An 18,568-nucleotide genomic window follows, 5' to 3' on the forward strand; every position below is an offset into this window, starting at 1 on the left:
TCCGGAGGAAGGACTTGCAGCAGACCGCAGTGTTCTTAGATGGTGCCTGCGGATGCAGGGTGACTACTCCTTAGTCACAAGGGAGAAATCTTAGGAAGAAGTCTTGAGTTCCTTTCGCAGAAAGTAGTTTCAGGATTCAAAGATGATCTGATTTGGAAGGGGGCCAGTTCCTACCTTTATCCTGTAAAAAGGGGCTGGCACGCGACTAAGTCCTGCCCTAGGGGTGGGACTAGGAGGGGGGTGGTTACACCCACTTCCTTGGCGGGCTTTTCCCCAGCACAGGGTCTGGAGTGACCCTGGAACTGGTTCCAGCCAGCCTATGCACAGTGAGCACCGGGGTGCCACGTGCAGTCACCTTCCTCTAAAGCCCTGCCTACCTACAATACACAAAACCCTGTCTGGGACAGTGCTGGCACCGCCCCTGGCAGGAAACCCTTTGTCCTTATCTCCTGCTCTGGGAGGACTCCCAGCAGCAGGAGGGCAGACTTGTGTCTCGGTGGCAGCATCCATTTTGTGGAGCTGAGGCTCTGTTTGACTTTAACCGGGGTTAGGGGTTACATACATGTCGTGTCCCTCTAGAAGGGTGGAATGCTAACCCCGTCGCCAGAATTGGCGAGGGGTTAGTATTCCAATTCGTATGACACCTTACTCGACATGTTTTGATAAAGCGATACCAGAGTTGGCATATAACCGCGAGGATTATAATGCACTTAAGAGTATATGGTATGCGATATCATGGAAACGGCTAAGGGATGGATCCCGAAAGCCGCAGACAGGCTCAGCTCATGCCAGAGCACCATCTCACACGATTCCAAGCACTCTGCCTTCAGGATTGTTAAGGCCTGCCATAGGAGTGACTCATAGGAGATCTGTGTGTCCATTTTAGGGTTAGATATAGGTATACTATATCTAAAGCAAAGGGTGATTACACCACCTTGCCCCAGCTGTCAAGCAGCCAGTTGTGTCAGATTTGGATGGCCAGCCAGGGGTGGCATAATACATGCTGCAGCCCCTGGTAGGCCCTGGGTACACCTATGCCCTGGGTACCTAAGGTACACTGTACAGGGACTGATAAGGTGACTCAGTATCCAATTTAGATATGTACCTAAGGTACATGGAATCCATTTTACAGAGAGAGCAGTAGGCCTGGGGCCCTGAATAGCAGGGTCCCAGGTCAACTAAGTCAGAAAACCAGCAAAACACCAGGCAAAAAAGTTGGGGGCAACCATAGTCAGGGATCTACCTTCCTACAGCGGGGAATACACGTATACCCTTACCTGGACGACTGGCTGGTGAAAGCAAACTCATACCAGAAATGCAAGCTGCACGCACACACAGTGACCAGCACGCTCATAAACCTGGGGTTCTCCATCCATTGGAAGAAATCATCAATGGAGCCGGAACAAGTGAAGATCTTCCTGGGAGCACAGATCAACACCTTACAGGGCAAGGTGTTCCCCAGCGAGAAGAGGGCGAGGGCGCTGGTGAAGGAAACTCGCCTCTACCGGAAGGGACAAGCTCGGACAGTGAGGACTGCGAGCAAGATCATGGGGATGATGGCATCATGCATCCACCTGGTACCGAATGTACGACTCCACATGAGACCCATTCAAGAATGGCTACAGGAGCAATGGTCACAAGCTACAGGCAGTTGGGAGGATCTAGTGGTTGTAACGCACGCAGTGCAGAAGGAGACGACATGGTGGACCATGGAGAACATAGCAAAGGGGAAGCCTCTAACGCCCCCAACGCCAACAGTGACCATCACCACAGACGCATCCCTGAAGGGATGGGGAGCTCACATGGAGGAGCTCAAGGTGAGAGGACTGTGGACACCGACGGAGGCCACAAAGCACATCAATTACTTAGAATTGAAGACGATCTTCCTTGCACTGAAAGCCTTCCAAACAAGACTGTACAAGCACAAGGTGTTGATACAAACAGACAACACCACTGCGATGTTCTACATCAACAAGCAGGGGGGCACCCAGTCGGCCCCGCTTTCAACGCTAGCGCAGGAGATATGGAGATGGGCCATCCCTCTCAAGATAGACCTGCTGGCCATACACCTGCCAGGGAAGGACAACATACAAGCAGATTGGCTCAGCAGGCAGACATCGGCATCCCACGAGTGGGAGCTCAATGCTCAGGAGACAAGGCGCCTATTCGACAGATGGGGAACTCCATCGGTGGACCTGTTTGCCACACGCCAGAATGCAAAATGCCGAAACTTCGCATCCAGGCAGCCCGAGGAAGGGTCACTAGGGAATGCCCTATGGATAGATTGGTCAAGGACATTTGCCTACGCCTTTCCCCCGATACCACTGATGCACAGAGTACTGAGCAAGTGCAGAGCGAGCAACATGACACTGATACTGGTCGCACCACAGTGGGCGAGGCAGACATGGTACTCGCAGATCATGGAGATGACACAGTGTGCACACCACAGATTCAGCAGGCGAAAAGACTTACTCTCCATGCAGAACGGAGAGGTGCTACACCCAGAGCCAGAGAGCATGAGCCTAGTAGCGTGGCTCCTGAGGACATAGAGTTCGCACATTTAAGATTGCCAGAAAGTACACTGAAGGTCCTGCGGGAGGCAAGAAGGCCTAGCACTCGGAAGTGCTATGTGGCAAAATGGAAGAGGTTCACAATATGGTGTAGACAAGAAAGACTTCACAATAAAATGAAGAAGGATTCCACAGTGCTAAAGTACCTGACGCACTTGCTAGAGAAGAACCTTAGCTCATCCTCCTTGAGGGTTCACTTAGCAGCAATAGTCGCCTACACAAGGGGTGAAACTTGCAGGAGTTTCTTCACGTCACAGGTGGTGAAGAGATTCCTAGAAGGGGCGAAAAGGATCGCACCGCCCAAGCGGGTGCCGCCACCGGCATGGAACTTGAACATAGTCCTAACGGAACTCATGAAAGAGCCCTTTGAACCGCTCCACAAGGCGTCCTTAAAGATGTTAACTATGAAAACAGCTTTCCTGGTTGCAATAACGTCCCTACGCAGAGTAAGCGAGCTTCAGGCTCTGACGCTGCAAGAACCCTACATACAAATACACAATGACAGGGTTGTGATGAGGACTGACCCAAACTTCATGCCGAAGGTGGTATCTAAATTTCACATGAACCAGTCTATACAGATACCGAGTTTTTTCCAAAAACCAACAACTGCGGCAGAGCGAGCTCTGCACACCCTGGACGCCAGAAGGGCAGTCATGCACTACATCGAAAGGACGAAGGGACACAGGAAGACAAAACAGTTCTTTGTGTCATTCGCCAACAGTTACATGGGAAAAGCAGTAAGCAAAAAGACCATTGCACGATGGATCGCACAGACAATCCAACTCTGCCACAAGCGGGCAGGACAAGAGCTAGCAGAGGGGACACGTGCCCACTCCACTAGGAAAAAGGGCGCTACAATAGCCTTCCTGGCTAACACACCCATACAAGACATATGCCTGGCGGCAACATGGGCTTCGGTGCACACGTTCACGAAGCACTACTGTGTGGACATACAGATGAACAAGGAAGCTCAAGTTGGACAGAAGGTGCTACAGCACATATTCAATACCCAACGCTCATCTTCCACCCAACCGCCACAGAAATGAGAAACCGCTACAAAATCTATGCACAGCATAGTGAATCCAGAAAGATTCACGCTGCAAAACGAATAGTTTTCTTACCTGTCGGTGTAGTTTTGCAGCTTGAAGATCTTTCTGGATTCACTAGCGAACCCACCCACCTCCGCCAGAAAGATGAGGCTGGAGAGAGAAGAGGTGGTTAACAAAGAAAGGATATTTTAAAAAGTACAAAGCGGTAAAATACCAACTAATTACAACATTGCCATTACTTCGGAAACGAAAGAAACACGGAAAAAAAGAACCCGAAGATGGCGCCCAAGAGTGGGAGCTTCCGCAGGAAGCATGCCGACGTCACCGGAAATACACCCAAGGGGGTGTGACGCCGACGCCCACCTGGGCTAAGAAAAAAAAAAAAAAAAAAACAAAGAAAAGACTACGAATCCGGACCCAACCACAAGACCGCGGAATAATGCACAGCATAGTGAATCCAGAAAGATCTTCAAGCTGCAAAACTACACCGACAGGTAAGAAAACTATTCGTTACCCACCGCAACACCCTGATCACAGCCGTGAACTGGCTCGGACCGCCACTTCTCCCTTGCTCCCTGGGTCCAGCGCAATCCTTTTACTGGGCTCGCAATTCCAGGCAGTACATTGTTTGTCCTGATGATGATTCCTTATTTTTATAGGATCGAAACGCCGTCGACCGTAAACGTAGTTTAAACTATGGTTCTCCACTGTGCGACATAATTATGTTTTTACTACATGAGAAAAGCTATGATATTAGGTTCTATATGTACTAGCTTCTCACAAAAGATATATTGCCTGATGAACCTTTTACTCCCTTGTTTGTCTAATCCTGTTGTATGCTGTGGATACAGGCTTGTGTCCCACTTCATAATTGTTTTGCTGTTATTTTTTTGCATCTTTTTCATTGATTAAATCTAAGGGTCCGGCTGGACACCTTAATTATTATAGCGCATATCGTGGCCTATAATTATTTAACTGCTACATTCTTCCTTGTCAAGGACCACTGTTCTATGATAATACTAATACCCCTGGTCTTTGCTTACCAAGTGGGTTCCCTTGTTTCCCTAAATAACACATTATATCAGAGGCAGGTGGATAATCGTTCCAGTTTTGATTAAACATCAAAAGTTTGTATTATGTACAATTTACGGATCAAATTCTGATGAACCTCATATGATTGATACCGTAGCATTAGAATTGTTAGATTCTCAAGATGAGCTAATTGTTATGGGCGATTTCAATTGTATCCTTGATCCTAAAATAGATTCTACTAATCGGTCGGCCTCAATTAGGATGAGGAAAGTCAGAGCAGCAATCTTAGAGATGGCGCGTCTGCTTAATCTTAAAGATATATGGCGATCATTATTTCCTTTGCTGCCCAGCTACACCTGTTATAGTGCACCTCATAAGCACTATTCCTTGATCGATATGGCCTTTGTTAACAGCAGAGTTCTGAGTATGGCCAGGTGTGAGGTATGCCCTAAAATTGTATCGGATCATAATCCTATTTTACTGTCATTTTTGATAGGCTTCGCCAGTACGCAATCGCGTTTGTTTTCTTTCCCGTGATATCTGCTGGCCGATACTGACTATGTTGTACTTGTTAAAAACAGTATCAGGGATTTTTTGTCGGACAATGAGGACATTGCCTCCCTTTCGGTAGTCTGGGATACACTCGAGGCCCATTTAAGGGAGGTCACTCAACAGTACATCTTTCAGCAGAATCACAGTAAAAACACTTCTTTTAAGCTGGCTAGTGAAGCGATCTTGCAGCTAGAAATAGCTCATGCTGCAGAGGCCAGGATACAAAGGGAGACGCAGTCACATTCGCATACATACCTGTCTTTGATTGAAAAAAGGTCCACGTTGGGGTGGATATTCAAGGAGAAAATATCAGCTTGCTATAATAAAAAATCGGGCTGTGCAATATGAGTATGGGGAACAAGTCGGCATGGTTTTAGCACATCAACTCTGATACAAGTGTGAGGTGTGAGATAAAAGCTATTAAAGGTGAAGGTGGTCAATTGTATACACAACCACAGTTAATAGTAGAAGAATTTGCCCAGTACTATAAAAATGTATATGGTAGCTCCGGCCTTTTTGAAGAAAGTAAATGTCTTGAATACATTGGAAAGTGCGATTTACCTGGGTTTAAGGAAGAACAGGTACGGTCTTTGAACAGGGCTATCACCAGTGAAGAAATACTTGATGCAATAATGTCTCTCCCGTCGGGCAAAGCTGCTGGTGATGATGCAATACCTATTGAGTTTTATAAAACATTTAGGAATTGTATGGTTCCTCTGATGATCAAAGTGATACAGTATATTACTGAGAATAGGGATGCACCCAAGTCTAGGGAGACCACAAATATTGTTTTCTTCTTTAAAAAGAATAAACTATCAGACGAGTGTGGGTCATATCGCCCAATCTCACTCATTAATGCAGATGCTAAGGTATTTGCAAAAGTATTGGCTCAACAAACACAATCTACCTCTTTTGATATTATGGGGCACTCGTCAGGGCTGCCCCCTTTCTCTTCTTGTCGCTTTAAACATTGAACCATTTATAAGGTTACTCCTTGCTAATTCACTCATAATTCCGGTTCAATTAAAATCAGGCAAACTGAAAATAATGGCATATGCAGATAATATAGCAGTCTTCTCTGCAAAGCTTACGGAAGCAGTAGGCTTAATTCAAGCAGGGCCTAAAAGGTTTGGCACCTTCTCCGGCTATAAGCTAAATATAGATTAGACGCAGGTCCTTCTTAATTTTCATCCCAACCAGGTAGTGTCTGGGGCCTGCTCTGTCAGAACATCCTTAAGGGTATAGATTTCTTCGAATACTGAACAAATCAAACGTTAAAATTACGTTCCACTCCTAAAGTTGATTGTTCTAAAGATGAAGAATTGGCATAGATTGCCAATCAGTGTTATAGGGCGCTGTAACATCATTAAAATGATTATTTTGCCCAATCAATGCTGCAGCAAGACTCATAACCGGATCTAAACGTAGCTCCCACATCTCCCCGGATCTTCAATCCCTGAACTGGCTACCCCTAGATGCGAGAATTCAACTGAAAATTGCGTGCATGACGCACAGAGCCTTACATCAAAAGACCCCCAGTTACTTGGAACAGAAACTGACTATCTCCGGTAGTACTAGATCCTCAAGAAATGCAGAAAAATTACTACTGAAACCACAAAAATTCAATAAGAAAAAAACCTATAACAGATCCTTCTCTGGGATGGCACCTAGAATGTGGAATGCCTTACCCCCTGAAATCAGACTTAACCCTTCCACTACTGCTTTTAAAAAAGGAAGTTAAATCCATCCTCATGGCTAAACACACGAGTATGGTCTGCTGAATCAATGTGGCGAAAGGCAGCTATATTCTCAACCACAAGACAGTTAACGATGCCAAATATAACTTTTTTTTGTACCTCTGTGTGAATTTAGCCCTACTGCTTGTATATGTAACTTTTTACTGTTTGTATAGCGCTCTGATATCCGCTAGGATCTTGTTCGCGCTCTATAAAACTTCTCAAATAAATAAATTAAAGGGGGAACTCAGTAATTTTATTTTGGGCTATAAACAGCTGTGCTGCGCAATAAAGTATTTGAAATTCTCATAAAGACGGAGGGCTTCAACTAGCTGATTTCAAATATTATTTCTAGGCCTCCTTTGCTGCGCAACTTCCTAGTCTTCTTTCTGCTGGTACTCAAAGCTGTCTCTACAATGTTGCAATCGGCACCAAGAGTAGAATGTTCCTATATAAGATCAACGATCCTAACTATTTTAAGAGTCCGATTTAAGACTCTTCGAGACATAGCTTATATCTGGCGAGAAATAGTGTTGAATTGCTCCCTACCCGAAGTACATGGTAGTGTCCCATTGTGGGGCAATCCTCAATTTCCAGAAATATTTCATGACACATAAGCAAAACTTTGGGCTAGTTACGGGCTGAGCCAACTAGGGCACTTATGATATAAATGGTTTTCGCACTTTCGATGATTTACAAAGGGGAACTGGCCTCCCAAAACAGATGTTTTATAAATACTTATAAATCAGAGACTATCTTCGAGGACACATGGGTATAAGAACGCATGTGGAATCTGACACAATGACTTACTTACACACATTAACAAAGCTAACTACCAGCCAGGCTTACCAGCTCTTTTCTCAAACCTGGAGCAATGACAACTTGAAGTTGGCATCTATGTGGTGTGAGGCACTGGGGCAGCAGGTTACCCCTGCACATATTGAAAGTGCACTGGGTACGTTGGATGTGGAAGTTTGTTCCACCTATCTAAAATTGCAGCAATTTAAAACCATTTGCATGCTATATTATACCTCTGAACGAATAGCTCGATGGTCAACCTGCAGGGGGACTATCATGAGTGATAAGGCTAAGTACCCCAAATGTGGATTAACATATGCAGATAGCCTGCATATGTTTTTACCTGTCCTGATCGGACACTTTTTGGAAAGAATTTGATCAGATAGCTACAGAACGGCTGGGTCTTAACCTGCAACTAACCAAGGCGGAGAGAATGCTTGGTTATAAGCATATGTCTGATCGGGGGTTAACGCTTTTTCATTCTGTCATTATAGTCACAGCTCGTCTTTGTATTGCAAGAGCATGAATATTGAAGTTGGCACTCTGGGCACCAGAGTGGTGGGTAATGTTGAATGAAATATCTGAAATGGAAAGAGCTATAGCTAAAACTAGGGGAGTCCGATCTGGGCAAAAGTTCCATCGTATTTGGGGACTCATAGTTAATACCGGATAGCTAGAATCCTAGTGTTAATCCTCTCTATAAATAGCTCTGTCTGTTATTTGTTAGCAATTATACTGTTTTCCTGCCTGTTATGGCTATGTTTCTCCTTTTTATTTCTTTATTTCCCCTTCTACTGTTAGTACCTGTATTTTTAATGTTGTAGGGAATCTATAATAGCTTAAGGAGTTGTACGCTTTTGCTTTCTTATAGTTCTGATTTTCGCTTTGTATTACTGGAATAATGTCTTTTATTTTGTCTATTCCCTGAGAGAAGTAAAAAAAATATATAAAAAAGAATGACCTTTACAGGTAAGTAACTTGTTATATGTCTAGCCTGTAGATGCCAGGGTGAGCCAGTCATGTCAAGTAAAACTATAAAATTGCAAAGTGGCAACATTATTGTTACAAGAAACTAACTGGCTTAATTCATTATTACAATAACATTGTAGTGAATTAAAATCTCAATTTAATGTCTCTCTACACTTAGGCCTCACATCTTGAAGAATGCCCTTCAGAGAGCTGTTGAAAAAGGCCAATTAGAACAGATCACAGGCAAAGGAGCAACGGGAACTTTCCAGGTGAGCAATAAATGTCTCAAAAAATTTGAAATATATGATTCTACATCACTGTATTGTCGCATTTGTAGAGAGCTTTGTGTCCCTTCAGGAGACTCCAGAGTGCACATCGGGCAAGGAAAAGTTTTGTTAAGCTACTCAGTATGTTGTGCATTGTGGAAATAGTGAGGGGTTTATAGCGAAGTAAACATGTTGAATGTCTGCTGTCATGCATGATGTTGGGAGGTGTGCTCCATTTGCTTTGCAGCTGGCTCCCTGTAGCATAGATCACTGGAATTTACGCAAATAATTGTGAGAGAAAGGATTGCAGTTGGTATTGTATTGTTACCAAAGTAAGGTATAGTGTGCACAGAGTCCAGTGGATCTCCAGAGGTATATATCTGGGACTTATCCAGTATTATGGGTATCTTTCATAGATTCACATGCCTGAATCATTCCCCGTCGTCGGGGTGGGAGTCCCCGGTAAATAATTATAGTAATGTCACATGGACATATACTTAGTACTAGGCCAGAGGCCTCACATTAGTAGCCTATCTAGGTCCTTATGTAAAAAGGACCAAACTTTGGCCAGTAGCCAATCAGCCCTTATCACCCTCCTGACCTTCCTGGAAGGAGCCCTTGTCCCTCAGATTTTCTACCGCACGTCGTGCTGAAGGGAGTCTCCACTGAGCTCTGCTCAGGTTTTTCCTATATCTTTGGATTTTTTCCTTTTATTCTTCAAGTTTCAGATTAGGAGGGAGTTTTGGTAGTTGATATGTCTACTACTCCTAAAAAAGGGCTTTTTCGACCCTGTGCCTCTTGTAGTAAAATGAGGTTACATATAGAGGACAAGCATGAGGATTGCTTATATTGCCTCTATCCTCAGCATTCTGCCAAGGAATGTAAGATTTGTCGCACTCTCCCGGTCAAGACGTTGAAGGACAGGGAAGGGCGACTGCTCCTATGGCTCCAGAGACTAAAGGACAAAGAGCAGGTAGTCTCCTCAGGTGAGAGCGAGTGTTCCTACAGGAGCTTCCACTCCGCTCCTAAAAGGCCTCGACAGACATCTCCAGATCAGTCTGTTGCGCCTCCTCACAAGAAGCCAAAGTCCATGGAGAGTCATCCTAAGGTCAAGCCTCAGAAACCTTCTCTTCAGATGACAGACTTCAAGAAGCCTGCTATAGTGTCGTCTGGCCTGCCTGTGACCTTGTCGACAGTCTCCATTTCGACATCCACGGCGTCTACTTTCTCCATGGCATCGACTACTTCCACGTCGTCGACGATGGGTAGGTCAATACCTTCTGTCATTCCTGTCACAAACCCGTCGACGTCGCTTTTGACGGCGCTCCCGTCGTCGTCTGCTTCATCGTCGACTAAGGCAAAGCTTCCAGCGTCAACGAAGATTCCATCGTCGACGAAGACTTCCTCGTCGACGAAGATTCCATCGTCGACGAGGATACAGCCGTCAACGAAGATACAGCCGTCGACGAATACTTCCTCGTCGGCGAGGATACCGTCGACGAAGTCGTCGACGCCACCGTCGACGAGACCGTCGACGACGCCATCGTCGACGACGCCACCGTCGTCGACGGCTACAGTGTCGACGCCGCCGTCGACTAAGACATCGTCGTCGACGAAGACGTCATCGTCGTCGTCGACGAGGGCTTCAATGACGACAATTCAGTCGAGGAAAACACCTGCTACATCATCAAAAATGGTGGATGCTCCACCGTCGACGGACACCGCGTCAGCGGATCTACAATCTAAGGGCTCTCCCTCATTGAAGTATACATATACACGATTTAAAATGTCATCATGTTTGGTTACACCAGAGATGACTTCACCCAGCAAGGTCCAACAGCTGTTGCCAACGCAGTTTTTAGAAACAGAAGATCCTGAAGAACAGACCATGTTTCCCATAGCATCCAGTCCCTCTCATCTCAACATCAAAGTTCATGAGAGTTCGGACTATGAAGATTTTGAGGAAATTACAGTTCAGGAGACAGTTCAACAACATACTACTGTTCAGCCTATGGTGTGCCTTCCAGCTTCAATTGTTTCTGACCTCCAATTTCTTATTTCAGACTATAAACAAAGATTTCCATCGTCTTCTCCTGCCTCTGGAGTACAGGTACCACAGGAAACAACAACTCCTACACATAGACAGCGGCCACCCCCGCGAGATGTACGTCAGGAGCAAGAGACATTTCCTCCTCAAATCTCAACTGATGAGGATGAATATGAGGAAGAAGTGAGAAATGATGAGGCCCCAGATGAAGAAGGTGAAATACATGATGATGATTCTGATGATCATGCGGACCCAGATCCACTATCCCCAGACCAAGTACAGGATGATTCAACCCCTGAAGACTTAGGGGGATTCCATAATATCGTAGGAAGAGCGGCTGCAAGGTTCAACATCCAAATAGCATCGGAAACGCAGGACTGTTTTCTTCATGATTTTAAAGAACCCTTCAAGAGATCAGCTCGCTCCATTCCAGTGATCGATTATATATGGGAGCAAGGACTAAAACTAATAAACTCCTTTTTCTCTCATTCCAGTGCCGGCTAGGCTTGAAAAGAAATACAAAGCCCCAGACACTGCACCCGCATGTTTAACTGGACAAACTAAACCTGATTCAGTTATATCTCAGGCGGCTCAGCAGAAGTCCAGCAATCCGTCAGCGGCAATGACAGCGCCTCCTGATAAAGAAGGAAGAAAACTTGATGCCATTGGCAAGAGATTTTCCTCCATGTCCGCCCTATCAATCAGGGCTGCAAATTCTCTGGCATTAATAGGTCGCTACAATCGACAGATATGGGCAGATATAGCCCCATATCTAGGGGCGATCCCAGAAGACCAGAAAGAAGAGGTTAGGAAGATTCTGCTGGAGGGTGAACGCTCTGCCTCAGAGATGATAGAGGTGGCGTTGGATATCGCCTCCACAGGTTTCCGTCAATTGGCGGGAGCAGCAGTTTTAAGGCGCCAGGGCTGGCTTAAAGCCACCGCATTCCGGCCTGAAGTGCAAGCCAAAGTCCTCGACATGCCTTTTGATGGGGAGAGACTTTTCGGTGAACATATTGATGACATGCTACAAGGTATTAAGAAGGATACCGAAACGGCGAAAGCCCTAGGCACCCTACAATACAAGCATAATTCCTTTCGAGGATCCAGAGGTCGAGGACAACACAATCGTGGCAACTATCAAGGTTACAAGTCCTCTTATAACTCTTCCCAGCAGTACAAACCTCAATATCAGCAGAGGCAACAACAACAAGGACAATCCTCATACAATAAGTCGTCCTTTCGAGGAAGAGGAGGAAAGAAAGACAATAACAGACGTCAATGACTGCTTTCTCCAGCTGGCCTCCACCTCTTCTCCGCAATTCGTAGTTAGAGGAAAAATTACCAACTTCCTTCACAATTGGAAGCAAATTACATCAGATCGTTGGGTGTTGCAGTTAGTCCGCTTCGGGCACACGTTGGAATTTGTGGAACATCCTCCTCCGAATCCACCATGTCCTGTGCAGCATAAAAATCTAAACATGCTTCAACAGGAACTCTCACTAATGCTACAGAAAGGAGCAGTGGAAAGAGTTCCTCGAGAACAGAAGGGGAGAGGATTTTATTCCCGTTTCTTCCTGATCAGAAAAAAAGAGAAGAGGCAGTGGAGACCAATACTGGATTTGAGAAACCTAAACAAATACCTCAAGAAGCAGTCTTTCCGTATGGTTACCTTACAGGAAGTATTACACCTACTCAATTCAAAAGACTATATGGTATCCTTGGACCTCCAGGATGCCTATTTTCATATCCTCATTCACAAGAGTCATCGACAATTCTTGAGGTTTGCAGTAGCAGGCAGGCACTACCAGTTCAGAGTATTACCATTCGGCCTGAAGTCAGCTCCCCGCATCTTTACGAAGTGTCTGTCTCCAGTAGCAGCATACCTTCGTCAGCATCATCACCAAGTCTTTCCCTACCTGGACGACTGGCTCATCAAAGCTCCTACTCGGACAGGCGTGGCCAAGTCCTCTACAGCCTGCCTTCATCTTTTCGAGAACCTAGGCCTAACGCTCAACCAGGAAAAATCAAATCTACGACCGTCACAGCGTCTCAATTTCCTAGGAGCATCGTTGGATACACAACAGGAGAAAGCCTTCCCTTCCAGGGAACGTCAGCTCAAGCTGAAGACCCTGGCAGTCCAAATACAGACCAAACTGAGAGTCAAGGTTCGACTCTTCAAGTCATTGCTAGGAATGATGTCTTCCAACATATTTCTCATTCCGCACTGTTGTCTCCACATGCGACCTCTACAGGAAGCTTTGGCAAATCAGTGGATCCAAAGTACAGGATCCTTCGACGACTGGATCAAGATCACTCAGGTCATGAAGAAGGCTCTGAGATGGTGGCTTCTGGGCGACAACTTGAACAAAGGCCTACCTTTTCTACTCCCAGTCTCCCCTTATGTGATAACCACAGACGCGTCACTGGAAGGATGGGGGGCGTTCCTTCAGGAATTGCAAGTACAGGGTCAGTGGTCAGTGGCAGAAAAACAACTCCACATCAATTTGCTAGAGCTACGAGCAGTGCGCTTGGCACTTCGAGCATTTCTGCCCCGAATCAGGAACTTCCCAGTGCTTGTGAGGACGGACAACACCACCACAATGCACTACCTAAACAAACAGGGAGGTACTCGATCCAGGACGTTGTCTCGAGAATCTCAGCAAATTTGGATCTGGCTGCTCCAGCACAACATTTCTCTGCGGGCAGAGTATGTCCCAGGAGTAGACAACACCCTGGCAGACTCACTAAGCAGACAGCGCTCAATTTGCCACGAGTGGGAGCTCGACCAGAAGACGCTCGACTCAGTGTTCTCCCGTTGGGGAAAGCCTCCACTGGATCTCTTTGCGACAGAAACAAATGCGAAATGCCAACATTACGCAAGCTGGGTTCCCCAGAAAAGGTCCCTTGGGAATGCCTTTTCGATGACATGGTGCAAAATCTTTGCTTACGCTTTTCCACCGTTTCCCCTGATCCCCAGGGTTCTCCGGAAATTGAAAGCAGAGAGCTGTACCATGATCCTGATAGCCCCAGCGTGGCCGCGCCAGCACTGGTATACAGAACTGCACCTTCTATCGCTGGAACCTCCTATTCTATTCAGGATATGCCCACATCTCCTCACAATGAACCAGGGTCAAGTCCAACATCCGGATCCAACATCTCTCAAATTATCGGCTTGGCTCCTGAGTTCAGAGAGTTCCAGAATTTAGATCTTCCGCAGGAATGCAGAGTCGTTCTAGCCCGGGCCCGGGCTAAAAGTACTAATAAAACGTATTCCCTTAAGTGGAAAAGGTTCTGTTTGTGGTGTAGGGCTCAGAAATTACACCCGTTCACTTCTACTCCAGCACAAATTCTGCCCTATCTGCTCCACCTAACCAATTCAGGGCTGGCACACGCTTCAATAAAGGTCCACCTGGCGGCCATATCCAGGTTCAGACGTTCTTCATGTGGAGATTCACTATGGACCAACAGACTGGTCAAGCAGTTTCTGAAGGGATTGTTCAGAACTTTCCCTCCAGTACGAGTGTCACCACCTACATGGCAACTAAATGTGGTACTAGCTCAGCTAATGAAACACCCTTTTGAGCCAATTCACAAAACAGATCTTAAATATTTGTCATGGAAAACGGCTCTATTACTGGCGCTCACGTCAGCAAGGAGAGTGAGTGAACTGCAGGCTTTTTCTGTGCAAGACCCTTTCATCCAGTTTAAGAACGACAGGGTCATTCTACGGACTAATCCTAAATTTATTCCAAAGGTTCCGTCCTCTTTCCATCTCAATGAACCTATTGTCCTGAGATCTTTCTTCCCGAATCCATCATCCGCGGCTGAAAGATCTCTACACTCATTGGACCTCAAACGATGTCTCAAACTCTATATACACAGGACAGAGCAATTTCGGAAGTCCAACCAATTGTTTGTGGCATTTAGTAGGCCCAGGAAAGGCCTAGCATTGACAAAACAGAGCATTTCCAGATGGATTTCAGCGGCCATCGCATTCTGTCACCAACAGGCGGGCCATCCTCTGCCTTCAAAGGTTCGAGCACACTCCACTAGAGCGGTGGCCACCTCCATGGCGCTCTTTGCTGGGGTACCCATTGTCGACCTCTGCAGAGCGGCGACATGGAAGACGCCGCATACGTTCACCAAGCACTACTGCTTGGATTCTGAACTTATGAAGGATGCAGCAGTAGGACAGGCTGTCCTACGTCATCTATTTCATTAGAGGTGAGCCTTCTTCCTATCATCCCACCTTCCAGGTAATTTATCGCACATTTCTTATCAGGTTGTGAGTATCATGTAAACTGTGTAACAACTTATGATAAGTTTATTATGTCTTTCAAGATGTATGTGAGAAATGTGCTCATTATTGCTTGCTATTCTGATTCAGGCATGTGAATCTATGAAAGATACCCATAATACTGGATAAGAAATGCGTTACTTACCTGTAACAGCAGTTATCCAGTATTGGTATCTTTCATAGATTCACATGCAACCCACCCGCCTCCCCTGGAAGGGCTCACCTAAATCTTCTCAGTAGGTACTACTTGGCACGGTGCTTACGAAAATCTGAGGGACAAGGGCTCCTTCCAGGAAGGTCAGGAGGGTGATAAGGGCTGATTGGCTACTGGCCAAAGTTTGGTCCTTTTTACATAAGGACCTAGATAGGCTACTAATGTGAGGCCTCTGGCCTAGTACTAAGTATATGTCCATGTGACATTACTATAATTATTTACCGGGGACTCCCACCCCGACGACGGGGAATGATTCAGGCATGTGAATCTATGAAAGATACCAATACTGGATAACTGCTGTTACAGGTAAGTAACGCATTTCTTAAGTAGATAGTACCTTACTCTCTTTTGTGGTAGTGTGGTTTAGCAGCCTGGCTTTTAAAGAGGGTAGTGTTAAGCATTTGTTGTCCATACTCTGGCAAGAAATGATGTCACACACTGACTAAATCCAGACCAATTGTTTGTATAAAAGGTTATTTTGTTATTTTATTTCTAGAACCACGATTCATTTAGTAGCAGGTAAGTTAACCTCTTCATACAATGTTACTTTCAGCAAGATAGTGAAAACTGGATTTGCAGGAGGACTCTGATTACTTTCTGCAATTGAAAAAATAGTTCAAAAATACTTTTCAGTTCTGGTTTGGTATGATACATACTTCTATCCTATCACAGTTTACACAACACAAGACATTTGTAAGCAGCTTAACACTTGTGCATGCAATAGATTACTGTTTGTGCAGTACAAGACAGTTCTATCGGAACACGAAGTGTTAAGTTACAGGTGAGTTAATCGGTTTTGGAATTGGAGTGTTTGCAGGGTAGAACCAAAGTTCCCCAACATTCAGTTTGGCACTCAAGGTGCACCACCAGTGGCACCAGGGCGTCTGGATGGAGGGGGCCAGTGTTAGCCAATAGGGCTAGGGAGCACCTTGGTTGGGGACTGCTCAAGGGTATGCAATTCGGTTTCAGCGGCCAAGCTCCTTGGTTTAAGATCAGGGCAAAGGGGGTCCCAGGGTAGCACCAGGTCCACACCACCAGCGGCGCAGTGGAGGCTGGCTGCAGGGTACTTAAGAGGTGACGGGAATTCAGTGCAATTGAATGGATAACGTTGGTCACAGAAAAGGATTGCAGGCTGCAGCCAAAAGACTGGACGAAGGAAACCAACTACTGTAGGATGAAGATGAAGAGTTGCTGGACACCAGGACACCGTTGGTCGGGCACCTCAGGTCACAGGAGCTGCAGATGCCGGGGTGTACTTCTGTGTCGGGTTCTTCTCCCCAGTTTCCCTTGCGGTTGCGGCACCCTTCAGATTGGGGCTGCAGGCATTGAGGAGGAGGTTGGTGGAGATCGCCCAACACCGAATAACAGGATCACTGGGAGGACCACGCAGGGGTGTTGGGCCACTCTAACTCAAGCTGTGGGCGTCGGTTGCAGATTGGTGAGGATTTGCGGGTATGTAGTCCAGACTTCGGTTGGTTTTGGACAAATTCGGTGTCCACGGGAGATAGGAGTTCTTTGTGAAGGCAGAGCAGGTCTCCAGGTTTCTTGGAGGCTGCTGGCTGCAGGACACGCCGGGTTCAGCTCGCAGGAGTTGTGTGCAGGAGACCGGTTGGTAGGGCTGGGGCTAAAGCAGTTGCCGTCATCGTTTTCTTCTGCAGCACGGCTCTTCTGTCCTTCTTGTTAGGTCGAGTCTAAAGAAGCAAGGTTCAGGGGTGTCCCATAATACTAGATTTAGGGGCATTACATGGGTTTGCTGGTGGGAACCAATAGGCCCCTTCCCTCGTGTGTCTACACCCCCTAGTATGTCACCCTCCAGTGGGAGGGAGGCATAAGCCTCTTCCTGATTGGAGAGGTCCCCCCATCTGCAAGATGGCGGGGACTGAGTTGTGTGCTCCACCTCGCCATCCCCACCTGAGGCGTGGGGTTGGCAAAGTTGGACAACCCCTCCCTTCCTGGCTAGGTTTTCCTGTCGGTTCACGTGCCCAAAATGGGATCAGTACTTTTTGGAAAAACAATGGTTCAGGGATGACCTGATAAGGTCCTAAAAAGGAGTAAAGCGTATGATTAATTAACGCTAGGGAGCTAGAGATGTAGGTTCATATAGAATCTTTTATTCAATTTCTTTTTTTATATATTAACAATTTTCATAATGTTTTCAGGTGCTCAAATGAGTGACAAGGTGCAGAACGTGACACAAGTGAACATAGTGAAAAAACGAAATGTCACACAACAACAAGGATAAAAACCACAGAGATATATACAATGAAGTGGGGGTATTTCCTTGGGTAGGTCGACGACGTTTCGATCTATATGAATTTAGATCATCATCAGGACTGATGAGCCTCCTGAAGCTGCAAATAAGTGATTAAAATTAAAATTAACATGTGAACCTACAGAATCATTTTCTTAGTCTAGTGATTCTTGTGCTCCCAGTGGCATGATTTGTTTCCATGCACATTTCGATTAAAGATAGGTGAGGGGGCGCTTGGCAGTCTCACCCAATGTGTGCTGCGCATATTTATTTATCTTAAAAAAGGGGGTAGCATGTGAAGGCATGCAATGTCCTTATCGTCGTACAGATGACTTACTTTGTACTTTAGAGCAATTGAACTGGACAGAAAAACTTGATTCAGAATAACCGGGTAATCGGTAATTTGCCAGAGAAAATTTCTAAAGGGGACAGAAAACCGGTGTCATTTCAAGCATCCGTTCTGGGGTTTGCAGATAGTTCTTAGTTATTGCAGAGCTCTAATAGTCATAGTAGTAGCTTTCTACAATGGTACAGTCTAGCCTTGGGCCAACGTTAGCCTGACAAGATGTTATCGCTATAGCATATAGAGTGTCAATGACTATGCTCGGTAGCGCTTCTAAAAGTCATAGTAGTGGCTGGTTTTCAGTGGACTACAATAGTCGTGGGGCAAGACATAGTGGGTACAGCGTTAAATTGCCAATGATCAGGCTCAGTTAGCTATGATACAGTATAATTGCCAAAGGAGGAATCAAGATTAATAGTAGAGCAGAGGCTCAATTAATGCTGG

The 18,568-nt window shown here is 45.8% G+C and overlaps 1 protein-coding gene across 1 annotated transcript in view; it reads left to right on the forward strand.

Moving 5' to 3' along the window:
• The window catches only part of HP1BP3 (heterochromatin protein 1 binding protein 3), a 704,364-nt gene that overhangs the window by 539,020 nt on the left and 146,776 nt on the right, over window positions 1-18,568 (forward strand). Inside the window, exon 8 of the mRNA XM_078642573.1 lies at window positions 8,885-8,975. Coding sequence (XP_078498699.1) covers window positions 8,885-8,975 — 91 coding nt within the window. The remainder of the gene's footprint in view (window positions 1-8,884; window positions 8,976-18,568) is intronic.

The sequence above is a fragment of the Lissotriton helveticus genome, chromosome 5_1 (assembly GCF_964261635.1).
Source record: "Lissotriton helveticus chromosome 5_1, aLisHel1.1, whole genome shotgun sequence".
NCBI lineage: Eukaryota > Metazoa > Chordata > Amphibia > Caudata > Salamandridae > Lissotriton > Lissotriton helveticus.